The following is a 27,308-nucleotide window of genomic DNA, read 5'->3' on the forward strand; positions in this document are numbered from 1 at the left end:
AGAATTGAATTTTCTGAATATCCTGATTATATTCATCATTAGATGCTGAAGATTTCATGACAAAATTATGATTCTGAAATAATTTTAGGAGGGTCTTGAATTATTTTTTTAGGTGATGTTTTCGAAACACCTACAATGACATTTACAAAGTAAAATAGATACTATAATAATGTTTCCGTCTAGGGGCTTGTTACAAAAAAAAAAAAGTTTCGGGACGTAACGCAAGAAGTCTAAAAATTGCTCGGGACAACTTCAACATTTTCGTACTGCATTTATTTTTTATCTAAATAAATAAAATTTAGATCTGAATACAACTTTAATATTGCAAATTGAAAAACTGAATTTAATTCCATTTTAACTGAACAAAAAATTACATTAGCATCCTTCTGCAAAGTACTACTTGTCACACTTCTTCCTGCTCTACCTAATGCCCACTTATATCATTTTTACCTCGAACAAAAATATATACTTGCGTGCCAAATTACATCTAAATTACAAATACTTATAAGATCGAAGGAATGCATAGGTGACAAGAACATACGCTGCTTTCTGTATACACTTTAATACCCTCATGTTGTGTAATCTTGCTCAAGTATTGCAATGTTCAAAAAACAAATCCCCTTTGTACAAGAAAACCTAACGACTCTGAATTTCATCTTGACTCCAACTTTCTCCACAAATGAACTGCTCTCCTGATGAGGGGATCAGCTGAAAACCCTTCTGCGTAAGCACTAATCGCTGTTAATAGGCTGTTGAATCTACTACCATTGTCCTGTACACGATTATTTTCATTGAGTTAAAAAAAACATTCAAAAATTTATACTACTGATATAATATTGTATTTAAATTGATAACTAAAATATGATTTGATCACAAGGTTTCCCCCCATCTAGGACGGAAGAAAATCAAATTACTACCATAAGCTTTTTTACTGCTGCTTATCACAATCCCCATTGCATTAATGGCAACGACCAACCCGTTTATGACCAACGTGGGTAAGTTTATAGCACAAAAACTTGATACTGATAAATGATCTTTAAAACAAATCTATAATTGGACTAGAAAAATCAAGCTAATAACTAACTAAAAAGATACAAATTGGAAACTTAAACTGCCTTCGATGCCCAGACCTCTGGTTTATTGAACGAGAGATCTTCTACAGCAAATGGTACCATGTACAATGGAAGATCAGACCGCAACAAGGCCTGTGATAATTTAAGGTACTGACGCATGAGAAAAAACTGTAGATAACAGGACAAATAGATGCTACAAAAAAAAGTAAAGGTGAAGCTCCAGAAATAAATCAAGAGACTGAGATGCTTGCCAGTTCCTTGCTTAAGAGGGCCTGCTCAGCATTTTCAATCAACGCCTAGAAGGAAAATGGCAAATGTGAGACCAATATTATTAGTGTTGACGGGGAAGAATAACACTAGATTTGTAAGGTAAAATGCAACAGTAAACCTCACTAATCATGTTGAACCAGACATAAATTTTTCAATGAGAACATTTTATTAATCATGTGAGCAAACTAGCACACGAAGCATAATATCAGTCAGGAAAACCTTTCTAATGCGATCCTCTTTAATTTGATCAACAGATTCCAACAACCTCTCCAATGTGCCTGCTCATATACGTGAAGAGATATATTACAACCATATATGGATTAAAAAATATACAAGGTACAAAATAAAAAAACTACAAAGAAAAATCTGTTACAAGTGGGTGTGTTCAAAGTTAAATTATTTGGACTACTATATTATAACATGTAAACCACGTATACCCAATATAAAAGTTATTCAATAATTTTTAAAACAATCTATAGATAGAACAAGAACGTCACTGAAAGGGGAAAACAATTAAAAGAAAGCACTGTTACATCTGCAACAATATAGATTATTTAAGTTAATAAAACCTCACCAAATCGACTGAGTAATTGCACAGCATGAACATCTCCAATTCCATTAACTCCTGCATTTATAAATAATTGTCAAAATTCCACAAGCTTATTTAACTTGTCCCTATTCCATGGGAATTATGATTCATGAGTTTGGCTATAAAAATACAAATAATCATGTTTCCAATCCTAAGGATACAAATGAGAATGGCCACTCGAGATGAGATTCCTTCTAGTACATCAACATCCTGCATTTCTCAATTTATGGAAGGTCAAAATTCATAAGTAATTGACTCTGGTGTTTCTGATCACATTTTTGGTTATACCTCTTTGATCTCAACCATTTCCTTTCAAGAAAAACCTCGTTTCATAACCTTTGCAAATAACTTTAAAACTTCCTCAAGAAGAGTTGGTCATGTTTCCCTGTCTCCTTCCTTGAATCTGAACTCTATCCTTTCTGTCCCTAATTGTTCTTTCAATTTAATTTCCTTAAGCAAGTTAACCAAAATGATAAATTGTTCAATAAATTTCGATCACAAATCTTTTATTATACAGGAGCGTGGTTCGAGGAGATAGATTAGAAAAGGATATGAAGCTGGAGGATTATACCATTTTGGATCTCGTTCAAGGGTGTCCTATGTTGTTGCTCCTAGCCCTAAAATGTTGCATGATCCGTTTGTCATCCTCATTTCTCCAAATTAAAAAAAAATGTGTCCTGAACTTAGTGGTCTCCAGACTTTAGAATGTGAGTCATGTCAAAAACATGTTAGATCTACCTTTCCTAAAAAGTCTCAATCAATGTGTAATTCTAGTTTCTAGATTATCTATTATGATATCTGGGGACCTAGTCCCGTCTCCTCTTTTGCTTTTAGGTATTTTGTTACCTTCATTGATGAATATTCAAGATGCACTTGAATTTATCTTACAATGATATGACAATAAATCACTGACCAAATACCATTTTTATACTAATAATATAGATCAATACTAGTAGAAACACTCCTGACAACACCAATTCTAACAGGCCCTAATCAATACATATTGATTTCATAGGCGTCCGCCTGATCTATTTTGGTCCTCTTGATTTGGAAAAAGGACCTTACAAATAGAGGAGCACAAAATAACCTGGAATATTGTCAGATCTATCCCCAGAAAGTGCAATCATATCTGCGAACTGGGATGGTTTTAAGCCTCCATATCTATTTGCAAAATCCTCGACACCAAATGATACCATCCTGTTGAAAAAAAAGAAACAGTAAAACATAATAAACTACATTGTAAATTTCAACCATAATAGCTAAACAGATTACAAGGCTATAAAATTTTAAAAAACTGTGTGCTAGCCTTGTTCAACTATGTTTTGATTTGATTTATGAAGCATATTATTTAATTGTTATTAAGCATTCAACATCGATTATGTTCCATGTAATATAGGTTTTTCATCATTAGTTTATGATTATGTCCATGCAATACTCAAATCAAAAAGTAATATTGAGAGAGAGAGCAACATGGGTTGGCATTACATTCCTAATAAGGTACAATTAGCAATGAAAATACTATTCCATTTAATATAGATTTTTCACTATTAGTTTACCCAAAAAAAAAAAGTCCATGCAGTATTCAAAAAGCAATATCAAGAGAAAGGGAAACATGAGTTAACATAATATTTGCATTGCCACTCTTTTAAAAGTGCAAAACCAGAGAGTTCTAAATGTACAAAATGGATCCATTTTTTATCAATAATTTTGCTATGGTAATATCAATTTCCACATATAAAAGGGTAAGCAGAGAATGGTTATCAGACGGTTCTCGTTGTATTAAAGTCCAAAAAGAGTGCTATCAGTTATTGCATTGAATGATTAGAAGCACAAAAAAACAGAGATTAAGCCAGATACTAACTGATCACCACGTGGAGCAATTCGAAGGAGCCGTAATGAAGGAGACAATATCTGAAAAAAGTCTTTATCAGGGGAGACAACTCGTACCTATCATCAAGATAAAATAATATCAGTAGTGGTGACTTAGCAATGTCATTGGAGCCATTTCCACAATGCAAACATAAATATCAAGCTATTTAAAACTTTGTTCAAGCACAATTACCCCATCATAACTTTAAAAGAAAGTGCTATTGCCCATCCAAGAAGATTAGCAATAAAAAATTCCGTCAAGCCTCATCAAAAACAAATATAATTAGCTCGACAAGGCTAAAATGAACATCAATAACTTCAATACCATCAGCAGACCAATAAATATACATATCAAACAAGAACGGAAAATCAATGATACTTTCACTTATACTAAATGATAATTACTACCAGGGAGAGGCAATTGGCAACAGAGGACAACAAGAATCTTCAATTGTCAAACCACAGGAAGTTAGTGAAAAGAAATTCAATCGCACAGCTATTCAGCTGAAAATTTTTAACCTTCTTCTAACCAAGCTTAATGGTTGATTATACTGAAATTGTGGCAACCAAAAGTCACCCAAAACCAATCAAACTCAGCCCATCACTTAGCTAGCCACTAATCATGGACACGTGCATGGCATTCTTCTAATTATGCCTTGCGGCTCACACATACAGAAGATGGAAGCTCGGCATAGAAGCTTGGCATCATAGAAGCCAGACAACATAGCAACCTGGCAGACATCATAGTAGCCCGATAGAATAGAAGCTTGATCTCCTATCAACCCGACAACATATCAATCCGACAACATAAAAGCTTGGTAGCATGGAGCTCGGCAGGATGGAGCTCAACTAGCAGCCCGGTTGGATTCACATCAAAATTTGAAGTTATCAAAATGATACACTAGGGTAGATAAGGAGATTGCTCCTTATGTCACTAACATGTGGTTCACTTCATTTTTTGCCACTTTATCTGCTAAATCATTTTTTCCTAACAACCTTCAAAATTAACTTTCCCAGCATTCTTACCATGCAACTTTCCTTCTTGTGTTCCAAAAGAAGTGTTAAAGAGAACTATAATCGTACTTCATTTGGCCAAAGAGAACACTATTTTGTCAAAAATCTGAAATGTGCATTAGAGTAGGGTTCAAAATAAAAAATCATAGGGAGATCACCTTGTACCCAGCATCAACACTTCTTAAGGCTAATGTTCCAATCACATCATCTGCTTCTACACCTGGAACCTATCATTGAATGAATTTTGTATCAATTATATTACACCCTTAATCTGTAAGCAATAGGAACTCATCTACTTACCTCGATGACTTTTATGGACATAGCCTTGATGGATGCTTTTAAGTATTGAAGTCCCTGAACAATGGTATCAGGAGTTGGAGGACGGTTGCTCTTGTATGCGGGGTATAGATTGTGCCGAAAATTCTGACCTTCAAATAAAGAGTACATGCAATTAAGAACAAATAAAATTTTAAAGCATTACAGAATTGGTCAAAGAATAAAGAAAAATCTCACTTAAAAAGGTAAATTAATCAGTTAGACATTCTAAAAACACAGTAAAACCTATATTAACTACCCAATGATTTGAATTGAAGCCCCACAAATCAACATGAGACAAATATTACCATAGTAGAATATCAAGGCAATGCAGAACCACAATATTACAACCCACAATTATAAGCAGATAGATATAGTGGTCCTCAAATGGAGCTTGAGAAAGGAATATAAAGATGTGACAAAACAGTCAAGGAAGACTTCTACACATGACCATTATTGATATGGAAAATTTGATATTAATGGATGGTCCAATATCAGCTGGTAGCAGGTAGAATGATTCTCAAACTTTGCAAACTTCAAGTCTTAGAATGTAAGTCATGTCGATTAGGAAAACATATTCATCCTTCTCATAATTCATTCTGATATTTGGCTCCAAGTTGAGTTTCATCCTTTTCTATTTTGTTACTTTTATCAATGAATATTATTGTTATATTTGGGTTTACTTAGTGAAAGATTGATCTGAACTTTTGAATATTTTGTCATTCATTAATGAAATTGATAAAAAATTTGGCCAAGCGATCAAGATCTTAAGGAGTGATAATGCTAAAGAAAAATGGTATAGCAAAGAGAAACAATAGACCCATAGTTGAAATTGCTCGTACCTTACTGCTTGGTGTCAATACTCATGTCCATCACTAGGGTGATGCCATTCTTAGTGTGTTATCCTATTAATATAATTCCCTCTTCTTCTTTGGAGAATAAAGTTTCATATTCCATTGTGTTTCCAAACAAACCTATGTTTCATATTTCTCCTCAAGTCTTCGGTTATGGGTGTTTTGTACATGATGTGTGTCCAAATTTGGATAAACTATCAGCTTGAACTATCAAATGTGTCCTTTTAGGATACTCTTGCTTTCAAAAAGGGTATTGATGTTACTCAACTAACACTAAAAGGTATTACAAGTCTGCAACTGCCACCTTTTTTTGAAGAACTCATTTCTTCTCTTCATCCACACAAGATGTTAACTTTGTCCGATAAGTCTTGCCTTTGCTTTTAGTTGAGCCCTTTGTGTATCCTACTCCTAACATTGTTCCAACATCTCTGAATAATCTAAGTTCTTCTCATCCACCCAATTCACCTGGACCATTTCCTCCTGCTTTTATCACCTCCCAACAACAAATTGCAATGACTAATCCAAAGCCACATGATGAGTCTTGTTCATCAAGTTATTCACCATCCTCCTTACATACTACATCTCTTGATAATGAGGATTCTAGTTGGCCTATTATCATTCACAAAGGCACTCGTTCTACATGAAACCCTCATCATGTTCATAATTTTCTAAGTTATCATTGTTTGTCGCCTTATTGTTCTTTTATCTCCTTTGTATCTTCTATTACCATGCCTAAATATGTGAAAGAGGCATTTGATCATCTTGGATGGGAACAGGCCATGATCGTTGAAATGTAGGCCTTTGAACAAAATTGTGCATGGGAGTTAGTTCCTCTTCCATCTGGAAAGAAAACAGTAAGATGTCGTTGGATCTATTCCTTAAAAGATGGACCTATTGATGAAGTTGATCGCCTTAAAGCTCGATTGGTATCAAAAGGATATACTCAAGTCTATGGGTTAACTATAGTGATACTTTCTCTCTAATGGCAACAATAACTACTATCAGACTTTTCCTTGTCATGTCAGTCATTCATCATTGGCCTTTTCACCAATTCGATGTTAAGAATGTTGCTCAAGGGGAATCTAGTCTGGTTAGTAAATTGCGTTGCTCTTTCTATGGTCTTAAGAAATCTTCACAGGCTTGTTTTGGAAAATTCAGCCACATTGTTCGAATGTTTGAATTGAAACCCAATGAGGCAAATCATTCTATTTTCTATTGTCACACGGAAAATGTATACTTAATGGTATATGTTGAAGATATAGTGATTACAAGAAACAATGTTCTATATTATCTTAGTTAAAGGAACACCTACGTAATCACTTTCAAACAAAGGATTTTGGTAGTCTCAAATATTTCTTGGACATAGAAGTAGATGAATCAAAGGAATGAGTTGCAATTTGTCAAAAGGAAATATACTCTTGACATCCTAAAAGAGACAAGCATGATTGATTGTAAAACAATGGATTATCCTGAGGAACCAAATTAGAAATTAATGGTAGAACAAAGAGAAGCTTTCTCTGACCCAAAAAGATATAGAAGATTGGTTGAAAAACTTATTTATCATACCATTACTAGACTAGATTGGTCTTTTGCAGTAGGAATTATGATTCAATTCATGCAAAATCCTTGTATTGATCATTGGAATGTTGTCATCCATATTCTTAGATATCTCGAAAAGGCTCCAAGTATGAAGATAAAAGAAATACCCAAGTCTCTGGATATTGTGATGTTGATTGGGTTGGTTCTCCTATGGACAGACACTCAACTACAGCATATTGTGTCTTCTTTGAAAGAAATATTATCTCTTGGAAGAGCAAGAAACAAAATGGTGTACAAATTGTTGAAGCTGAGTATAAGGCAATGACATCCATCACTTGTGTGCTTATATGGAGAAAACAATTCCTCCAACAATTAAGCTTTTGTAAAATTCAATGAAGATACATTGTGATAACCAAACTGCTCTTCACAGTGCTTCCAATCAAGGACTAAACACAGAGAGATTAACTGCCACTTTGTTCGGGAAAAGTTGTTTAAGGAAACTTATAGAGTTTGTCGGATCCAATGACCAACTTCCATATGTGTTAACAAAATCCTTATGGGGACCTCAAATTGAATTTATTTGTTCCAAGCTCAATACATACAATTTGTATATTCCAGATTGAGGGGGATTATTAGAATACGTATTAAACATAGGTAGTTGTTAGATTAGGTATTTAATGTAGGTGGTTAGCATTTGTACTTGAGTTGTTAGCATAAAACCGTAAACCACCACTAAGAGTAAGAAGCAATCTAAATGCAGGAGTTGCGAAAGGGTCAGATCTGTCTTTTGAACAATCTCAAATCACTCGTGTGATATATAGGTATGTGGAATTGGATTAGGCTTAGGGGGCTCATTCCAACCACCTATTGGAGTTTTTGGATCCAATAATAGTGTCGGGCTCTATCAATTAAGTAGTCTAAGTAGTCCATCCCTCCTTCTTTTCTTGCTCTCGAGCTGATAGGGTTATAGGCAGACCTATCATTTCTTCAATCTAAATTTGAGGGCAGTAGAAGTGCTTTTGTCTATAATTCCTTCTGGCTTTGATTCTGCCTTTAGGCTAAACAAGCCAGTGGTCTAATCTAAGGACCTTGAAGCATGACGCTTTCCTTCAGTCTAATAATGTGAAGGCTGACGTATATCAATTTTTTCCTTTTTTTTGTACTAAAAAAATGCTTGGCTTTCTCTCTTGGCTTTTGAGTAAGCAAGTGAAGTGAGTTCTTCTTTTCTATGGACATGATTTACAATAGAACACCCTAGAGTCACTTGATCCATTAAGCCAACCCATCTTATAGAGAAAAAGATAGATTGTATTTGTGATTTGGTTTACAAATATAACGAAAAGCATTATATTTTCCTATGTCTCACGCAACTTTCTTGACTAAACCCCAGAACAGTTGAAATCATTATTTGGATAGCCTCCAACCTTATGATGACAGGTATTATCTGAATGAAACCTAGACATATAAATATCAAAGGGTACATATACATAGAGCCAGGAGCAAGAGGAGTATTACTAAGGGTGAGTGAACAAAGTAAAAGTACACTTTATTTGAGTAAGTCAAATAATGTAATAAAAGATGCATGAAAAAAAAAACAGATTGGCATACCACTCCACCTGTGCCCATATATAACCACAGAAGAATGAGGTTCAAATTCTGATATTGTTTGCATATGCCAATTTTATGCAAATATTGAAACTCGAAAACAAACATACCTTTTGCAGTAAAACTTTCTTTTGATGAATTATAAGTATGACCAAAAGGAAGTCCTGAAATGAGAAGGTTTTCTCTATTAAAAATATATTTGAGAGTGGCTTTACAAGCCAATGAACCTGAGAATGCAAGTTAGCTGCTAGGAAGAAGAGATCCCCAGATACCACCAGAACATCAACAGCTTCTAGAACTAGAAGCAATATGTACTTGACTGAACATAGCATTCTTCCTATGCTACCATCTTCACAGATCATGACAAGTTCAATTTATATACAACATTCTAGAGTAATAGAGCAATAATTTGGGGGAATTCATGCAGCAAACAGTAATTTAATCTTTACTTATCTATTTATACTTTCCAGGTACAAAAATCTTCCTTCCTCTACAGTTTCTAGCGAAACTAAAGGATGCTGCTACCTAAAATGCCAAGGATTAGACATCAAATTACCTATATTTCAGTTATATTTGTCTCTTCATTTTATAATTAAGGTAAACCTGATATGAATGCTTTACTACAAGATAAGATGCGAAAAAGAATGAACCCAAATATTACAATAGCATAAAACCATTCAACTCCATTAACTTTTCACCACAAAGTTCCTATTAATTTTAAAACAAATGCCTAATACTTTAGCATGTACTGCAAAGGTAGTCCAACAGAAATAGAGCATCAGAATAAATGTACATTCCATGTTTTAGTGAGGTGTGCAGCACAGCGATCTTTAGCCAACAGGAAATCATTAAATATCATATAAAAGGAAAGAAGTAGAAAACCAATATGCTGAAAAGGACTCTATAAGGCTGAATATTGTGACAAATTGAATCCTTAAAGGCCAGTCTGGAATTCAGAGTAAAAAGATATGCATGAATTTAATCTTTTTTAAAACTTCTCATTAAGACATTAACTTCATAAGATATTTGTAGTATGAATCCAATTCTTTTATGGAGGAACCATTTGAAAATGCACACCTAACTTGACAGATCTCCTGTGTTAAAGATCAAACAAACAGTACCAGAATTTTGTGTATGTCCACTCTTCTGTTTCCTCCACAGCCACCTCTCCTATTTAGTGGTGCATCCATTATGCCCATTGTAATATCCTATATTTCAATTTATTGTATTGCAGTCGATATTTTTTAATATTGATAGGGGACCAATAAAACAGTGAAAGGAATTTGAGAAGAAAATTCTGGGTATTGTTTCAATATTCTCCCAAACAGAGAAGTTTAGCAACACTCTCTTCCCGTACAAGACCAGCCCAGAGTTCTGGTTTGTTCTCCCAACAACCAGCCAACCCTCTCCCAGAGACCACCCTCTCCCATATACCCTAGTACCTCTCTCCTCCTGTCCTTACAACCACGTAGGCAATTCTGTTGCAACAGAATCAGTGAGCATGTGTCTGTGGACCCTAAGTAATGGGCTTCCACTTTCTCCTCTCATACACATTTTGGGCCTTCCTAATTTGCCCTTCTATTTCATTGTTTGTATGGTAAATAGAGCAATTCAAATTCAGTTATGGGAACCAATACTATCGCAATCAAAATATAAGGAGCACAGCAAAGAGCTGCACCAAAAATATAATTCATAATTGACTATCAGAATCAATACCATGCATTATACTTAAAAAAAAGTAAAATAGTACAAAATGAAGTATAACAATGGTTAAAGAAAAGCTAAATTTCTACTAGCACGAAGGATATAAAAGAGGAAAACAAAAAATCATGCTGGCAAATATAGAGGCTGTATTTTATAACTCACCATCATGGTCAAACACTACCTGCGGGTAAAAGAAACCAAACAATAGCCATAAGTTTAACTGATTATAAACATGAGAAGAAAGAATAAGATTGAAATAATAGGGAAAAAGATACTAACAATGAAAATATTTACGGAAATACATGCTTCAGCACATACATAAATACAAGATGGACAAAACTTACCACCACATGAGAGGGGATAAATTCCAGAACATCAATTATCTGCAAGAACAATGACAAATAATGACTACAAGTTAAAAACAACACATATCAATTGCACAAGATGAAAATAATGTGTCTAATCAACCACATTTAAAATCATAATATACATGCTACATTGTAAATTAAAAGTAACAAAAAAAATGGTGGCTCAGTTCCAAGAATCTGCACTATTTTTCTCCATAGTACATTAAGAAAAGTGAACTACAAAACTTCTTCAATATAAAATAAAATTAAGTCTCTAAGACTAACAAAAGAGGAAAAGTGAAAAATACCACAGAAAAGTTAAATTATAGCTCTTACAAGTCTGCATGTTTGAACTTGCCAGCACATCAGAAAGGATATTTAATTAGACAAATGATTATATTATAAAGGTGTTCATATTATATAGTGAAACCATAATGTCAGTCAGGAGAAAATAATATAAAAATGTAAGATATTATAATAAGATTATACTCATAGATATACTTTGATGAAAATTGTATTTATATAAAAACCTAATAATTTAACTTAAGAGCTTAATCTTTTACTCTAAACACACTGATCAGCTTATCCAAAGTGACTTCAAGCCAATACCCTTTACTTTTCTAATTGCTCTGCAAACTATATTAAATTTTATTTAACGTATTTTGTTTGGAATAAACCTACAAGTCTATCATGATTATCATTTTTCTTTCTCAATTCTGTATTACTTTATTTCACAGATTGCAATCTATTATTGATGTTAAGATTTTATGATTTGTTTAAAGACTCATGTTCACCAATTTCAATAACAAAAAACTTTATTCCAAAGTTTTGATAATCACTACTCCATGTATAGTTATTAATGAAAGAGAAACTACAAGTTCTCACCGAAAATAACAAAAACACAGAAAAAAATCTCAATATATGTCTACAGTCTTGTAAAATTTAATTACAAGAATATATTATAACAAACTACCTGGAACTGAACCCTTACGTATTACTTAATGTCTACCCTAATCATTATATTTTTAAATGGTCACTAAAATTAGTATCCACTGTTATATATTTATAGTTTCCCACCAAAATGACAAAAAGGTTTATGCTAGGAGAATAAAAGCTTATGAATTTACTGATTAAAATGAGAAAATAAATGTCAAACATCCACATATATGTCTATGCAGATAACTTACAAGCGATAGAGCCGTAAATATCGTTAAAACCCAATCTCCATTTCCATCAGCATGTGTTAGATGACCATGGTGCAACTTTGCTATCACACCATAAAAAAGATTAACAACAATGGTTACACTCAGTCTACTCCAAAAAAAAAACCGATTAATTTACAAAACGAAAACACAGCAAATAATAGGAAACCAAAACAGTTTTATCAATAACAGAACATACACATAAAAGCACAAGTTTTATAAAACACATGACATATTTAAAAGAGTTTAATTTCCATGTCTCAGTGTAATTTCTTTTGCTAAACTAATCACAAATTATTATTTGAATGACTTTAACTAATTATTGTAAAAGTATTTTATGGTATGATTTTATGGAAGCTTTTGCTCAGCAGGCTGCCAGATGATAAGGAAATGCAGTTCAGAGGAGATGTTCTGTGTTCCATGTGTTCTCTATGTAAAACAAATGAAGAATCAATTCACCATCTATTTTTTTAGAGTGATACTGCTGTTTATCTTTGGTCTTTTGGCTGCAGGGGATTTTTTCTGATATGCATTGTTTGAATTCAACTCAGCTTATTGATTTTATCTAGTCTCCAAGTAGTGTTCTAATAAAACTGTTCCAGCAAACATATAAAAGAGTTAGTAAGTTTGACCAGTAACTCTTCCAGCAAACATATACACAATGATATAAAGGATTATTGGTTCTGAAACTTTTTGACAACAACACTACACCGGAGAGAGGAACAACTAACATACAAGTTCTTTGGAAATTTCCAGATATAGGTTGAGTTAAAGTAAGAACATGCATGGTGTAGCTTGTTGGTGTCTAGATAATGTCGCTTGTGCTAGGTCTAGACTACTAGAGGTGAATATAGTTGAAGTTTCTCATCATTTTTTGGGGCCTGTTTCGATCATAAAACATTCTTAGGTGGCTGGATGCAGGAGGCTTTGGTTAGAAACTTAGTCATCTTTGTTATGTAAGACATTTATTGGATATTCAAGTTGTTCCTTAGTCTCTTAGAGAAAGTGTTTGGAAATATGTAATCAAATGGAGTTTAAATATTCTCATAGAAGGTATACATTGTGCTGATAAATTAGCTTTTTTGGACTTAGATTATAAAATTCACTATAAATGGTATGATACTATGCCATCAAAGATTTTTCTTGAGTTCTTTCATAATAGTTTTAAGCCGTTAAGTGCAATTATGCGCCACAGTCTAACAGTGCAATTATGCGCCACACTCTAGAAAAGTGAACAGTGTAATTATGCGCCAACAAAAAGGAGCAAAGAAAACGAAACGAACCTAAGAGTTTGTAGTACGCCCGGTGAATAATCGAAGTACCGTCAATGATCATAACTCTGCTATTTAAAGGATCGGCGTTCGTCACACTTTCCCCTTTGACAGCTGAACCTAACCGCAGCACTTGACCGGTTCCAAATGCAGTGTCAGGAACCAAAGCTGACGAAGTTGCAGGAACAGCTCCTAGCGAATCTGTAGAAGCACTGCAATAGCCCTAATGTGGAAAGGCAGAGTGAGGGAAAGAGAAAGAGAAAAGAGAGATTTCAAAAGCGACAATGACACAGTACAGTGCAGCGTCAAATACTAGTAATTTCTTTACCTTCGAGTGTAGCGCGCCCGAAGAATGAAACAGAGTGGGAGTTCGAAGATTGCGAGAGAAAGTCCTGGTGGTGCTGTTGGGAAGGAGTGGAAGCTTTCTCCACAGGGAATGAGAGTGAAGAAACAAATAGTGGTACTTATAACAGCACGCCATTTGAGAACTTCCGTTCTATTGCATTGAAGTAGAAGTAAGGCACGGCATAGGAAGGGAGAGCCACTGTCAGAAAAATAGAAAAGAGAATGAAAGAGCTCGGCTGTGTCTAAAGAGGGAACAAAATTATCAATTTTGGGTTGGGCTGAAGGAGAGACCCATTATTGGTTTTTGCACGCTCCTTCTTTGGGCTGCACCCCCATCAAATTTATGGGGAGAGATGAATGTCTTGCTAAAAAGTTCGAAACTGATTTAGTGTATTCCGGAAATCAAAATCAGTTTAATGGGATGCATGACAAAATTTGATGGAAGCAGGAGAAACACCTTACTTCTTTTTAGTTAAAGTTTAAGGATTTAAAATATTTATTTGTTCCATAAAAATATCCGTTAACAATTTATTCACTCAATAAAAGTTGAGGAAAATTACAGTGAGTTTTACTTATCATATTTGTTTTAAAGTTTTAACAAATACTAGTTAATTATTATTTCATCAATTTATAAATTTTATTTTATAATTTTAAAATTTTGTGAAAATAAATGAAAAAGTTAAATAAATGATCAGGTTAGTCCTAATAAATTATAAAATTTATGATAATTTTATAAAAATATACAAATAGAAATTATAAATTATATAATAAATTTATATTGCACAAAAGTAAAATAATTTTAGAATTATATAATTATATAATAATATATTTAAATAAAATGTATTATATTCACATCCACATTAGTTTTTTATAGAGAGCATGCAAAAATAAGTTTAAAACATTAAAAAAACAAAAATATTTAATATATTTAAAATTTTATAGGATGCACATCAGATTTGTTCCAAAATAATTTTTTTCCTTTATATTCTTTTCATCCTCCTACCAATGTAGCCTAAACCCTTATTCTTTCTCTCTCTCTCTCTCCTCACTTTCTCTTGGCTGCTGTTGTCCCCTTCACAGTACCTTCTCCTTGCTGGTGCACTTTACAACACCATTTACACCATTTGCGTTCTGAACTGTGCCCTCTCAGAACTCGCATCACTAACTCGTGACTTTCTCAAGGTAACCTCCACCTTTTATTGCCAACAAACATTCTCTGTTCTAACATCTTTCAATTTGTATGCCTCCCCACCTTTTTTTTTTTTAATTTTAGTCAAACTTTATTCTAAGAGCCCTATTTTGTTAATGGGTTTTTTATTTTTGTGTCTAAATGAGTTTAAAGTCTATGGCTCTGTTGCTGCCAAATACTTTGAGTTATATTGTTTAGTTTCCTTGGCAGTTACTTAAATTCCTTTGTTCCGCTATATTGCTAGAAAAGTCCTGAGTTTTCCTTTACTTTGTTGTTTTTGTTCGATTCTAAACAAGGTTGGGATTCACCATGATGGGCTTTTTGGGTGGGGTGTTGTTCACTGATTTTATGTGTGAATGTTCTTTATAAGTAGCCAGCACTCCCATATTTACTTTTAACTATGCCTTTCTTTAATTTTACATCATTGTGTTTAGAGCACTTTGTTTCAATTTCTATGAACTTATAACTATGTTCATGTGAAACCATTATGGGTTTTGGTATCAATGCCCTACTCAGCTCAACCATCTAAGGCTTGAATTCTATATAATTTGATCTGCAGTAGAAAAATTCTACTAGAAGTAGAACAAAATTGAGATTTTGTTAAGAGTTTCATGTGACTACTATGGTTTATATATTAAAGGTTAGGGTGAGAATGAAACAGTTTTTAGGACAATTATTTTTCTTCTCCAAGATTAAGGTACCATTATGACCATTTGCACTAAATATTCCTGTTAAAAATTTAGTTTCTGGAAACTGTGTTATTTTACAAGTGGTTCTAGAATTTTTTAAATAAATCATTGCCCTTTGATGATAAAGTTTGTTGACAACATGGATAGAAGATAGTTAAAATAGATATAGAAGAATGCAATGTAATTCACAAAAATAAAGAGTTAACATTCACTAAAAAAAATTGAATGTTATTAGATATAATAAAAAGTAAATTGAATATATAAATGTATTTTTCTTGTTTGTTAAATCTTATTAATGATGATTCTATTTGAATTTTAAGTTAAGGCAGTATTAGTTTCTGAAAGAGTAGGTAAATCATTGTGAAGATTTAGTGAATTAATCTTTGTTCGTATATGTATTTTAGTCTTGGAATCAAATATGCGAAAGAATTGAAGATCCTTATTCTAGACAATTTTCTTTATCTTTTCTTTCTTTGCACTTCACTGGGTGGAAATTTTCATCTATATTCTATGTTTTCTCCGGTTGGTGGTGAAGAACGACACAATAGTATGGGGAAAAAAGGAGGTAGAAGTCATCAGAAGAAAGAAGGAAAAAACTCTAAAACAAGCTCTCAACACAAGCGTGATGCTTATTCTTATTCCAGTGACGACATGGATGATGAGATTGATACATGTAACTCCATTTGTTCCTTTTTATTAATTTATTTTTCTCAGAGAAGTAATAATTCTTTTGTTTCATTTGCTGTAACCTACACTTTTAATCTCCATTCTAATTTTTATGATTTTGGCCTTCTTGTGCTGACTCACTTGCCTGATACTTTGATTTTGAAGTTCATAAGCAGAGGGACATTGTCCCCCTTAACATAAATGATGGTACTGAAGAGTCAGATGAAGATGAAGAGCTTCCCATTTTTGATGTTAAGGTTTTGGTTACCCTAAACTCATTTTTATTTTTTTAAATTGCACATACTTTTTCTTTAACTCTATGAAACATGACAGATTAAACTTCTATGTGTTATCTGTTTGCTTAACAATTAAAACAGGATTTTAGTGACAAATTGTATATTTTTGTCTCATTTCTGTTCTTTCATATATTGGTCGAAGGATGTTGATGAGTATGATGAAGATGATGATGATGACGATGAGGAAGATGATGATGATGAGGAAGATGATGACGATGAAGAAGATGATGGGAATGGCCATTTGGCAAAAAGTATGATATTTTATGTTTGACATATACATACGTACATATATATGTATATATGTGTGTGTATGTATAAACACATACACAAACACACAAATTTACATATCTGAATCTTCAAAGTGTTATAGAGATGGATGATGGGGTTAATAGTTGAGACATAGTACATATATCATTTTTATGCAAATATATCATCTCTACTCAACTGCTGTAGCTGGACCATGATATAGAATCACAATGCATGCCTTTTCTGTGTACTTTTCTGAAAGGATTTGGTATAAATGGTAAATTTTGTTACAACCTTCTGTTAAAGTAAAAGCTATCCAGCTGTTTGCAATTAACCTCTAATAATTTAAAGCCTATTTATCTGTAACTTGTTTTTGAAATAGAAACTGCAAAATTACAAATTTACAAGTTTTCTGGTTGTTAGTATATATTGATTTACAGACCGCAGATTTTAACAATCTGTCTTTGTCAAATCTTATGTTCAGTTTGTAAAATGGTTAGTTAGTGTGTGTTTAGATTCCTGTTCTGGTGGTTTTACTTAACAGTTTTCACATTCCATTGCGTTAAATTTCGAAACTATAATCTGATAGATTTGCACCAGGCACCAAAACACACACTTAGTCTTAAATTGATTAGCTAAAATCAGCAAACATTTTGGACTTGATAAATAATTTATAAAAATAAAAGGCGCTAATATGTACTCAAGTTGGTGCTCGTATGTTGTGAATTCATGTTTGTTGAATTCATGTTTGTTGAATTTCTTGGTTAAGAGTGTCTTTATAGTTTTGGACTTGTGAAAAGAATTCTTGTTAAGTCCCTTGGTTACTTGTGCAAATTCTATTGAAGTGGTGTAATTTCACTACATGGTGTAATTTCAATGAAGTGTAATTATGTTTTTGTAGCTTTGGTTCTAATTATGCCGAATGATGTTGGATGTTCCATGTAGCTAACCTCAACTAGTGATATAAGGCTTTGTTGGTTTTTGTAATCTCACTAAATCAATGTGTATGTTGTGCGTAGTGATTAGGCAAAGGAAATACTTACGTTCAAAGTTTGGGGGAGGTGATGATACAATTGATGATGGTGATGAAGATGAGGATGAGGATGGTTATAAACTTACTTTAGGTGGGAAAAAATTCTCACATGGTGCTGAAAATCGTAATTTTGAGGTGAGAATTTGAGCAATGCATGTAAAAGCAAAACAAAAATGCTTCCATATGCAACATTTAAACCATCAATACGTAGATTTTCTCTTGGCAGTGGATCTTTAGCCTAACATTTATTTGTTTACTTATGCATTTTATAGTTTCTGTTGAGTAATCATAAAATTTTGGTTTAAGCTTCAATCAAGTGATGATGAGGCCCCCAAAGAAGAGGAAGAATTGGCATTACAAATACAAAGGGAGAAGGCAAAATCCTTGACAATGGAAGACTATGACCTTGTGGATTTAAGTGAAGACAAAGATAATGGGAAATTAACTTTGAAGGTGAGTGCTGCTGATTATCTTATTGTTTGTGGTCAATTTCCATAGTACTAGAGGAGAAACATAATGGAGGAAGAAAAAATAGGGAAATTCAACATTTGGTGAAAGGCATATATGATATCTGATTATAAACTTCAAGTGAACTTCTATATATGTACAGGAGGCATCAGATAAAGGAAACGAAGCAATAAAGCCACTGGATAGGGATATAATTTTCAGTGTTGATGAATTGAATTCTTTGACAAAGGAGGAGCAAATGAATGTTTTATATAGGTTGGGATGCTGTCTTTATCTTTCAGCATATTGATTGAGTTATAAATTGTAATGTTACCTTTTCATGCATTTCCTTAGCTTAATTTCTGCCATATTCACTATTAATGGATTAGTATAAGGTATTCAGATGTATTTGTATTAAAACATATATATGTCAATGTTATCATTTTCCTATGCTTCTTCTTGACTAGTGACTATCTTCTCCTTCCAGGTCTGCTCCAGAATTAGTTGGTTGGTTGTCTGAACTAAATGAGGCACACAAACAACTTGAATGTGAAATTAACCCATTTTTAAGCAAGGTTTTTGCTCTTCTACCTTTTCTTTTTCTGTTATCCTTGACTTGCATGCAAACCATGTAAAAAGAGTTTACCATGTGTTAGATATATTAGATATATTAGATATCTATCTTTTATCTTTTGTTTATCTGTTATTATTTATTTTCTATCATATTTGTAATTTAGGCTTAGTCCATATTCTCTTTATTACAAGTACAGTACTTATGTGTATTTTTTACACAAGGTAGATTACTCCTATACCTATTTTTCTCTATTTTCAACAACCTGTATAAATATAAAAGTACTTATTTTATATAGAAGAGTCAGTAAACTTATTGTATCTATCAACAAAAAACCTAGGGAGGCTTTCCTGTTATTACGTCTAAGTCATTCATTCTTTTGTTTTTGTTTCTTTTAGCCATGGGTTCTCTTTATTTTTTTCTTTCTATTGAGATATTCTGTTAGAGGAAGTTCTTCTGCTGTGATCATTACAGTGCAAATGCTTTTAAATCTGCCTCTTCATATACCTGTGTTACGGGGTTAATGTAAAACATGTGGTCTATACCCTTGCTTTCTTATGGTAATTACCTCCCCGTGCATGAATAGTGTATTGCGTTACAATTATTTTTATCTTATATGCAGGTTGAAACGGGGAAAATAGTTATGAAAGGAGAAGCACGTTATTTTGAGTTGAAGCAGCTTATTTTGTTGTCCTATTGCCAAGCTATAACGTTCTACCTTCTCCTCAAATCTGAAGGGCAGTCAGTCCATGATCATCCCATAACAGCTCGCCTTGAAGAGATCAAGAAATTATCTGATCAGGTCTTATTATTTTCAAACTAGATAACTGCTTTGACTGTAAGGTTCTACTTTCCAAAATCATTTACCATATTATTATGGTTAACATAGTGATATAAAGAGCTTCTGTCCGTTGGAGAGCCAAGAGATCACTTATTCATGCCTTGGCTTTCTTTTATACTGTCAGTTAGTGCAGTAACCTGGAAGTAGTATATGAAAGGGCATAGACATGTGATATGACTGACATGTCTTCATTGGTCCTCTTCTATTATATAATCAATGTTTGAACTAAATTTAATAGAGATATATTAGCTTATATTAGATAATTTATTATATTGCATGCACCCTATGTTGGCAGCCCTGCTTACACTGGAAAAACGGGTATAATTCATGCTAGATTAGTGAATTGATTTTCTAACACGATGTCGTCAACTGTGCATAGTTATCTACTGACGTTTACTCATTGATATGCAATTGTCACAAATATCAGATTTGAGATGAAGTTTGTTTTCCTAGATTTTACAAATTTTCTAACGTGTGTCTCTCAACAGATAAAACAACTTGACAGAAAACTTCCAGTTAAACTTGAAGACATTCTTGTAGGAAATAATGGGTTAGAAACAGTATTAAAGTCAGATAATGAGAATTCTCCAATGGCAATTGATTCTATCACTAAAAACCAAGAGCAGCCTCCTGTCTCTGCCAAATCAGGAGAAGAAGCAGTGGTAGTCATCACTTATTAATTTTGGCTTTTATTGTTATCTGTTCCAAATGATAAATTTAAAAAAATTTCTCAACGGTCAACAATTTTCTGTGTTGCTGCAGCCTAGCAATCAAGATATACAAAAATTGGGATCCTCAAATGAGGGTGTACAGAAAACAAGAAAAGTTAAGCCTCAGGTGAATTATGGATCATGACAAGATGTTTTGTACTATTACTTAGTTTCTACTTTCTATTGAATAAATAATTACCTTTTTATTTGATTTATTTTTCTTGGTTCAAAAAACTATTAATTTGACTGAAATCAACCTTAATATGGCAGAAGGACCACATTGGCGCACAGAGTTTGGAGATGCTAAAAGTTAGAGCTTCCCTTGAGGAAAAACTGAAGAAAAAGGGTCTGTATGTTGCTCCAAAGCCTACTAATGGAGTAAAGCGTTCAAGGCCAGTTAATGGGTATGACTTTATTCTTCTATTCTTTACATTACTTGTTTCAAACATGTTGGAACTTAGCCACGTACAAATTTCACAGCCAGCTTGAAACATATGATGATTTTAATGATGATAATGAAGATGTCACCCGGGAAGGAAGATTAATTAATGGTTCTAGCTACAAAAAGGTTTCACAGTTCCTCAATGCAAATATGAAGAAACCCAAGGTACTTAACTTCAAAGTTTTGCCTGATGAATTCTTATTTCTGTTTCATTGGCTATTTTATAGTGTCGTAGATTTTAAGTCACTTGAAAAAGTGTCGTCTTAACCACTCTATAATGATCAAAGGATACAGTGGTCAAAATTAGTGGAAGAACTTGGGTCCTTAATTATGCTTTGGTTTAACCTTATGTCCTCAGGACCTTTGGTGTGAAAAAATCTCACCTTCAGTGCCTTGCCATACGCTAGCATAGTCTCCCACCAGAGGTGGAGGAATGTTCTGGCAATCAGTGTCATTTTGATGTTATTTTCTATCTATTAGCAGCGAAATAAAGTTATATGTACAATCTGAACAAGATCAGAGTTTTGTTTTGACTTAACCTGTTTGATATATGATAATATATACTACCACAAGTCCCAAAGTCTTCTCTAATATTGAGAGATGTTTCGGTATACTTTTAATAACTCTTTTGTTATACTAATTACTAAATAAAAACTCTTGTTTAGGCTACAACAATTTCACTTTTTATATAACCGGTTAATGTCTAACTGATCTCTTCTTTTGAGTAAGGTGGTTTCTGGTGATGATGATTTACCCAAGAGAGATGAAATTGGTGAAAGACGAAGGAAACACGAGCTTCGGGTGTTGGCTGGTGCTGGAATTAAGACTGAGGACGATGATGACAGTGACAGGGATGATCAAATGGGTGGTGACCTTGGACCTGATGAGGTTGAGGATGCGGATGATGATGATAATGGAAGTGGGGACTCAGAAAATGAATTTTACAAACAAGTGGAACAACTGCGAGCTGCAAAACTGGCAGCCAAAGCCGAGGCTTACTCAAGGTGAAATTTTGGTACCATTTTGGCTCTTTTGTAATATGTTAATGCTATGCCCTTGGCTATTTCAATTTTATTGTTGCCACCGTCTTCAATTTTGTAACAAAAGATTGATTGCTTTTTACAGGAACACTTCAGTCTCCTCACAGCTTGAGACTGTAGAAGGAAAACGCTTAATTTCTTCTCAGGTTCTTGCTCTATCTACTACGGTTTTTAATTGAATTGTTCATCTTTTCCTTCAAATTTAAAGATTTTTCCTTGTCACCAATTTCTGCAGATGGAGAAGAACAGGGGACTAACTCGCAACCGCAACAAGGCAAAAAAGAATCCCAGAAAGAACTACAAGGTACTCTCACTTTGATTGGGATGAACAAACTCCTAAAATTTTGTTGGTTAACTGGTGTGTTTCTTGCTTGACATTTTGTTATTTTTTTTCTTGTTATCTTAATGTTCTGCAGCTGAAGCATCAAAAAGCTGTTAAGAATCGTAAGGGACAGATTCAGAGTATCAGGAGACCAACTGCTCCTTATGGAGGGGAAACCTCTGGAATTAATGCAGCTGTCAGTAGAAGCATCAGATTCAAGAGCTGATATCAATCACCTTCACACCATCTTTCCTAAATTATCCAATTTTGACTCGTTTACATATATTGAAGAATTTTGTTTGCTTATTACAACAGTTGAGAAATTTTGGAGATAACATATATGACATATTAAGATTTTGCAATTTTGCCAATTTTAATACTGCCATTGATTTCTCCTTTCGCTGACATTTTTCTTCAAGAAAAATCAAATGCAACTTAATATTATTTTAACAACAATTAGTGTTCGCATGATTGTATGTCATTCCAGGATTTACAAAATGTTACCACTTTATATCAGCTTTGAAAGGTACTTTTCAATGTTTTTTGTTCTAGTTTGAGCAAAGCCAAACAACTACTAGTTTTTTACAATTTTAAAATATTTTTACTACTTTTTCATTAAATAATCATTTAGTTTAAAAATATTACCATTGAACAATTTTTATAAAAAAACATTAGCTATTGTCAAATATTATATAATTTCAGTAAAAAAATTTATAAATGAGATAATCATAGTGAAAAGTTAACTATTATTTTATTATATTAATTACAAAATTTATACATGAAAAAGTTCAATTACCACAATATAACACTAGATTTAACTCTGGATTGAGTTTCTCTTAGCAGACTACTCCAACCTGACCTCTTAGACATCACTTTGTGGCTGATCACTTTGACCAAACAAGGCCAACCGGTTACAAAATTATCATATTAACAATGACAATGATGAATCAACTTGTTAATGGTTCAGGTTAGGCCAATTGAGACAAATTTGTTAAGGTTTAATTATTCATCATGCCCTTTTTTTGGTTGAGAATCTAAAATAGGCCTTTTACTTTTTTTTGTCTCAATTGAGTTTTTATTTTTGCAAAATTGCTACAATTAAAGTTCTATCATTAAATTCGAGCAACGACGTTAAAGTGATGTATACGTGGCATGTTGAATATGTTTATTTAAATTATATGGGCTAGTTATTTCGTTTTGGTGATTCTGACTTGTAAATTAATAATTTTTAATTAAAGAAATTAGGGAAAAAATTTAGTTAAACTTAGGAATTTCTTCGAATTAGGAGTTGCGAAAAGAAAGTGAGTGTTTCTTCGAATTAGGGTTCATTGCCGAAAAGAAAGTGAGTGTTTGTTCGAATTAGAGTTCATTGCCAAAAAGAAAGTGAGTGTTTGTTCGAATTAGGAATCAATCAGAGAAAGTGGAAATCAGGGTTTATAGCAGTTTCAAATTGAGCGTGAGGTTTCGAAGAAATTAGGGCTTTGGTCATTTTGGTGAGGTGTGGGACCTTGCGTCGTTAGAAGCACAAGGCTGAAACACGTGGTCATTGGAGCTGAATCTCAAGCAAGGTCAGTAATTGTGGTTTTGTTGTGATTTTTTATGGTTGAAAAATCAAAATATTGGGTGGTGGTCCCCTATGGTTGAAATGGTTTGCTTTGCGTTGTTGATTGCGATGTGATATCCCCCATGTATGATTAAAGTTGTTTTATAGTCTATGTTTAAGTGTGTTATGGTTATTGTTTTAATACATTTATTTTTTGTCGTCATATGTTTACATCATAGGTGTAGATATATTTATATAGTGTTGTGTGTAATGAACGAGGATATTGAGATTGTTTTCCACCATAGAGGAAAGTTCGTAAATGATGGGACCCTGAAATATGAAGGTGAAACTTCTACTTTGTCGTTTGACCCAGATATGTGGAGTTACTTTCTAGTTGTTAGTGTAGTCAAAGGTTTGGGATATGTTGGCTTTAAATATTTGTGGTACTCTATAGGAGAGGGTTCAGTGTTGGAAGACGGGTTAGAGCCTTTGATTGATGACACTAGTGGCATACATATGGTTAACTTAGCTAGGCTTAATGGTCAAGTTCATGTATTCGTGGTACATGTTGTTTCTGAACCCCAAGTCATACACATGTTGGAATATATTAATGATGATGAAGGAGAAGTGGAACCTGTGTTGCATGAGTCCAATAGGTGTGTAGGTAAAGCTGGTGGTTAATGTGAAGGTGATACTAGAACACAAGAGAGGGGTGATTGTGTTGGTGAAGTGGAAGGTGAGCCTGTCATGAGGGTGAAGAAGATGGTGGTGTGTCAGAAAATCGAACTCATTTTGATGGTGAAGTTGAAGGTGAAGGTGACGTAGAGCAAGAGGTACATGAATGTGAAGGAGTTGTGGAGGAGGAAGTTGATGTTTGTAGTTGGAGTTCCTCTAGTGACCATGGTAGTCTAGATGGAAACTGTCAGTGGTTGGAAGGGCTAGCTGATGTCAGTGTTGATTGTGATATAGATGGTCATATAGATGTAGAATGGTCTAGTAATGTGGAAGTAGAAGTCCAAAGTCTATCACATCAATTTAGTGGACCATGTTCCAGTGAGGCGTCACACAACAACTTTGATGATAATGAGAGAGGTTTGTCAGATGATGAGTGGCAATTTAAGGAATTAATTAGTGGATCAGATAAGGATGAAGAGGTTAATGATAATGAGGGTTATGGTTTGCAACCTTTTTTATGCCAAAAAGTATGGTAGACTTTAGATGGGAAGTTAGGACATATTTTGCTGAAAAGTAAGACATTTTAGAAGCTATCAAAGGCTATGCCTTGAAAAATGGGAGAAACATTAAATTTGTCAAAAACAATAAAACAAGATTGAGGCTGAAGTGTGTGGGTGCAAAAGGAAATTGCCCCTGGACCATATATTGTGCTTATATGGAGGCAATGTAAACATGGCAGCTGAGAACTATTGTAGACAAGCATATCTGCAACAGGGAGTTCAACCTGAAGTTACTTGATGCCAAGTGGTTGAGCAAGAAGTTAGAGAAAACAGTGAGAGAAAATCTAAAAGTCAAAGATGTAGATATTCGTGAAAATATTCAAAGAAAATGGAACATTGGTATATCTAGGTGTATGGCTTATAGGGTCAAAGTTATTGCTTCAGCTCAGTATAAAAGGATATATGATTATGCCCATGAGTTGCTGGCAAGAAATCCAAGATCAACAGTGAAAGTACAAGTTGAGGATAATGAGGGTGAAGTATTTTTCAAGAGATTTTACGCATGTCTTAAGGCATGCAAAAACAAATTTGTGTCTTGTAGGCTTATAATTAGATTAGACGGAGCCTTCTTGAAAGGGAAGTATGGTAGGGAGTTGTTAACGGTTGTTGGGCGAGATGCCAATGACCAAAGATTTCCTATTGCATATGTTGTGGTTGAAGTGGAAAACAAGGATTCATGAACCTGGTTTCTAGAGCTATTGATTGATGACCTTGGTGGTCCTTAAGTATGTTCATCAATTACTTTTATGTGAGACCAACAAAAGGTAATAGTGATCTACAATTTTCAATTTTCATACATTGATTCATTAATTATAACTGCTAACTTGTCTTTATTGTTTTAAAATCACAAGGCCTACTTCCAGCTTACAAGAACTACTTCCTAAAGTTGACCAAAGATTCTATGTAAGACACTTGTATGCCAACTTTAGGAAGAAATATTAGCAAAAACCTTAAGCGTCTAATGTGGAGGGCAGCTACAGCCACACATCCACAAACCTGGGAAGTGAAGATGGGAAACATTAAAGAGTTGAATGAAGAGGCTTTTAAACATTTGATAACCATTCTTCTAAGGTTTGTCTTCATAACTTAACTCTTTATTTTGTTTTTCTTTATTGTTAATATTTTTTTAGATGATGTGGTGTAGATATTGGTCAAGGTCAAAATTCACTAACACCTAAATGTGACATCGTGGTAACAACATGAGTGAGGCATTCAACATTATTATGGTTCATACCAGGAGTACACCAATCATTACCATATTGGAGGACATCCGGGTTTACATCAGGCAAAGATGGGCAAGAAACAAATATAACATACAACTGTTTTTAGGATCCATTTGTCCTAAAATCCAGACCAGATTTTGAAAGGAATCACAGTTAACCAAACATTGGATTCTTAGGTAAACCCCATTTATTAGTTGTGAATTTTGTTCAATTATTTAGTTGGTTCATAAGTATTGTTATTGTTCTTTGTTGATAGTTGGTCAGCCAATAAACTATTTGAAGTTCGACACGTGTCACATAGTGAAGACAAGTTTTTCGTCAACATAAGCGAATGTCATGCACATGGAGAAGATGGAGCATCACTGGAATTCCATGTTGTCACTCCCTAACTGTAGTGAAGTTTCTGAATATGGATGGAGAGCAGTTCATTCCTTATTACTTTATGAAGTCTACATATGAAGAAATATATGCATCAATTGTATACCCCATCAATGACAACAACATGTAGGAAATTACAACATATCTGGATGTGTTGTCTCCACGCAAAAGAATATTGCCAAGAAGACCTAAAAAGAAAAGAAGACTGGAACAATGGGAGATCAAAAAAGATGATTCACGACTAAGCAAAAGTGGTTTACGCAAAAGATGCAGCCTTTGTAGGGACCTTGGGCACAATAGAAGTCGTTGGCCCATAGCAACCCAAGAAGCTACTCCATCATCACAACTAGTCATCCCATCATCATAATTTTCTGAATTATCACATGAGGATGAACCTCAAGTCTAGAAGGGTCTACGAATGATGATGCCAACTTTTAGGA

General features: G+C 33.7%; 3 protein-coding genes across 5 annotated transcripts; 2 read left to right on the forward strand and 1 right to left on the reverse strand.

Moving 5' to 3' along the window:
* Positions 1-329: 329 nt before the first annotated feature.
* On the reverse strand, positions 330-14,236 carry LOC108319504 (uncharacterized). Of its 2 annotated transcripts, XM_017550674.2 has the most exons (15): positions 13,981-14,236; positions 13,665-13,875; positions 12,367-12,446; positions 11,177-11,215; positions 10,995-11,013; positions 9,239-9,292; positions 5,116-5,243; positions 4,974-5,042; positions 3,794-3,879; positions 3,020-3,129; positions 1,918-1,968; positions 1,563-1,621; positions 1,325-1,369; positions 1,131-1,205; positions 330-772 (listed from the first exon to the last, which is right to left on the reverse strand). In XM_017550674.2, exons 1-15 carry the CDS (start codon positions 14,131-14,133, stop codon positions 653-655), a joined length of 1,299 nt encoding a protein of 432 aa, XP_017406163.1. In that variant the 5' UTR covers positions 14,134-14,236; the 3' UTR covers positions 330-652. The 2 variants fall into 2 exon arrangements, with proteins under 2 accessions (XP_017406163.1, XP_017406168.1); XM_017550679.2 differs by lacking the exon at positions 9,239-9,292.
* Positions 14,237-14,998: 762 nt separating this feature from the next.
* LOC108321441 (protein THALLO) lies at positions 14,999-22,851 on the forward strand. 2 transcript variants are annotated; one of them, XM_017553188.2, is made up of 17 exons: positions 14,999-15,179; positions 16,411-16,548; positions 16,707-16,798; positions 16,980-17,088; positions 18,103-18,251; positions 18,423-18,569; positions 18,727-18,839; positions 19,051-19,138; positions 19,757-19,936; positions 20,464-20,637; positions 20,738-20,812; positions 20,956-21,089; positions 21,166-21,292; positions 21,857-22,131; positions 22,253-22,313; positions 22,403-22,471; positions 22,584-22,851. In XM_017553188.2, the coding sequence occupies exons 2-17, from the start codon at positions 16,425-16,427 to the stop codon at positions 22,713-22,715; spliced, it is 2,049 nt and encodes a 682-aa protein (XP_017408677.1). In that variant the 5' UTR covers positions 14,999-15,179; positions 16,411-16,424; the 3' UTR covers positions 22,716-22,851. The 2 variants fall into 2 exon arrangements, with proteins under 2 accessions (XP_017408677.1, XP_017408695.1); XM_017553206.2 differs by having other exon boundaries at positions 20,464-20,634.
* Positions 22,852-24,302: 1,451 nt separating this feature from the next.
* Positions 24,303-25,947, forward strand: LOC108327822 (uncharacterized). Its single transcript, XM_017561542.1, has 3 exons — positions 24,303-24,696; positions 24,810-25,234; positions 25,447-25,947. The coding sequence occupies exons 1-3, from the start codon at positions 24,303-24,305 to the stop codon at positions 25,945-25,947; spliced, it is 1,320 nt and encodes a 439-aa protein (XP_017417031.1).
* Positions 25,948-27,308: the final 1,361 nt, after the last annotated feature.

Source organism: Vigna angularis, chromosome 1 (assembly GCF_016808095.1).
Source record: "Vigna angularis cultivar LongXiaoDou No.4 chromosome 1, ASM1680809v1, whole genome shotgun sequence".
Lineage (NCBI taxonomy): Eukaryota > Viridiplantae > Streptophyta > Magnoliopsida > Fabales > Fabaceae > Vigna > Vigna angularis.

What these genes read in the sequence shown, in the direction of transcription:
- LOC108319504 (XM_017550674.2), bottom strand. Translation starts at nt 14,133, where the DNA reads ATGGCGTGCTGTTATAAGTACCACTATTTGTTTCTTCACTCTCATTCC. An exon ending in CGGGCGCGCTACACTCGAAG is followed by an intron (nt 13,876 to 13,980) that starts GTAAAGAAATTA and finishes TTTCCACATTAG; the next exon opens with GGCTATTGCAGTGCTTCTAC. An exon ending in TAGATCTGACAATATTCCAG is followed by an intron (nt 1,969 to 3,019) that starts GTTATTTTGTGC and finishes TTATAAATGCAG; the next exon opens with GAGTTAATGGAATTGGAGAT.
- LOC108321441 (XM_017553188.2), top strand. Translation starts at nt 16,425, where the DNA reads ATGGGGAAAAAAGGAGGTAGAAGTCATCAGAAGAAAGAAGGAAAAAAC. An exon ending in TTCCCATTTTTGATGTTAAG is followed by an intron (nt 16,799 to 16,979) that starts GTTTTGGTTACC and finishes TATTGGTCGAAG; the next exon opens with GATGTTGATGAGTATGATGA. An exon ending in AATCAGGAGAAGAAGCAGTG is followed by an intron (nt 20,638 to 20,737) that starts GTAGTCATCACT and finishes GTGTTGCTGCAG; the next exon opens with CCTAGCAATCAAGATATACA.
- LOC108327822 (XM_017561542.1), top strand. Translation starts at nt 24,303, where the DNA reads ATGAACGAGGATATTGAGATTGTTTTCCACCATAGAGGAAAGTTCGTA. An exon ending in TGAGTCCAATAGGTGTGTAG is followed by an intron (nt 24,697 to 24,809) that starts GTAAAGCTGGTG and finishes GTGGTGTGTCAG; the next exon opens with AAAATCGAACTCATTTTGAT. An exon ending in AACCTTTTTTATGCCAAAAA is followed by an intron (nt 25,235 to 25,446) that starts GTATGGTAGACT and finishes TAAACATGGCAG; the next exon opens with CTGAGAACTATTGTAGACAA.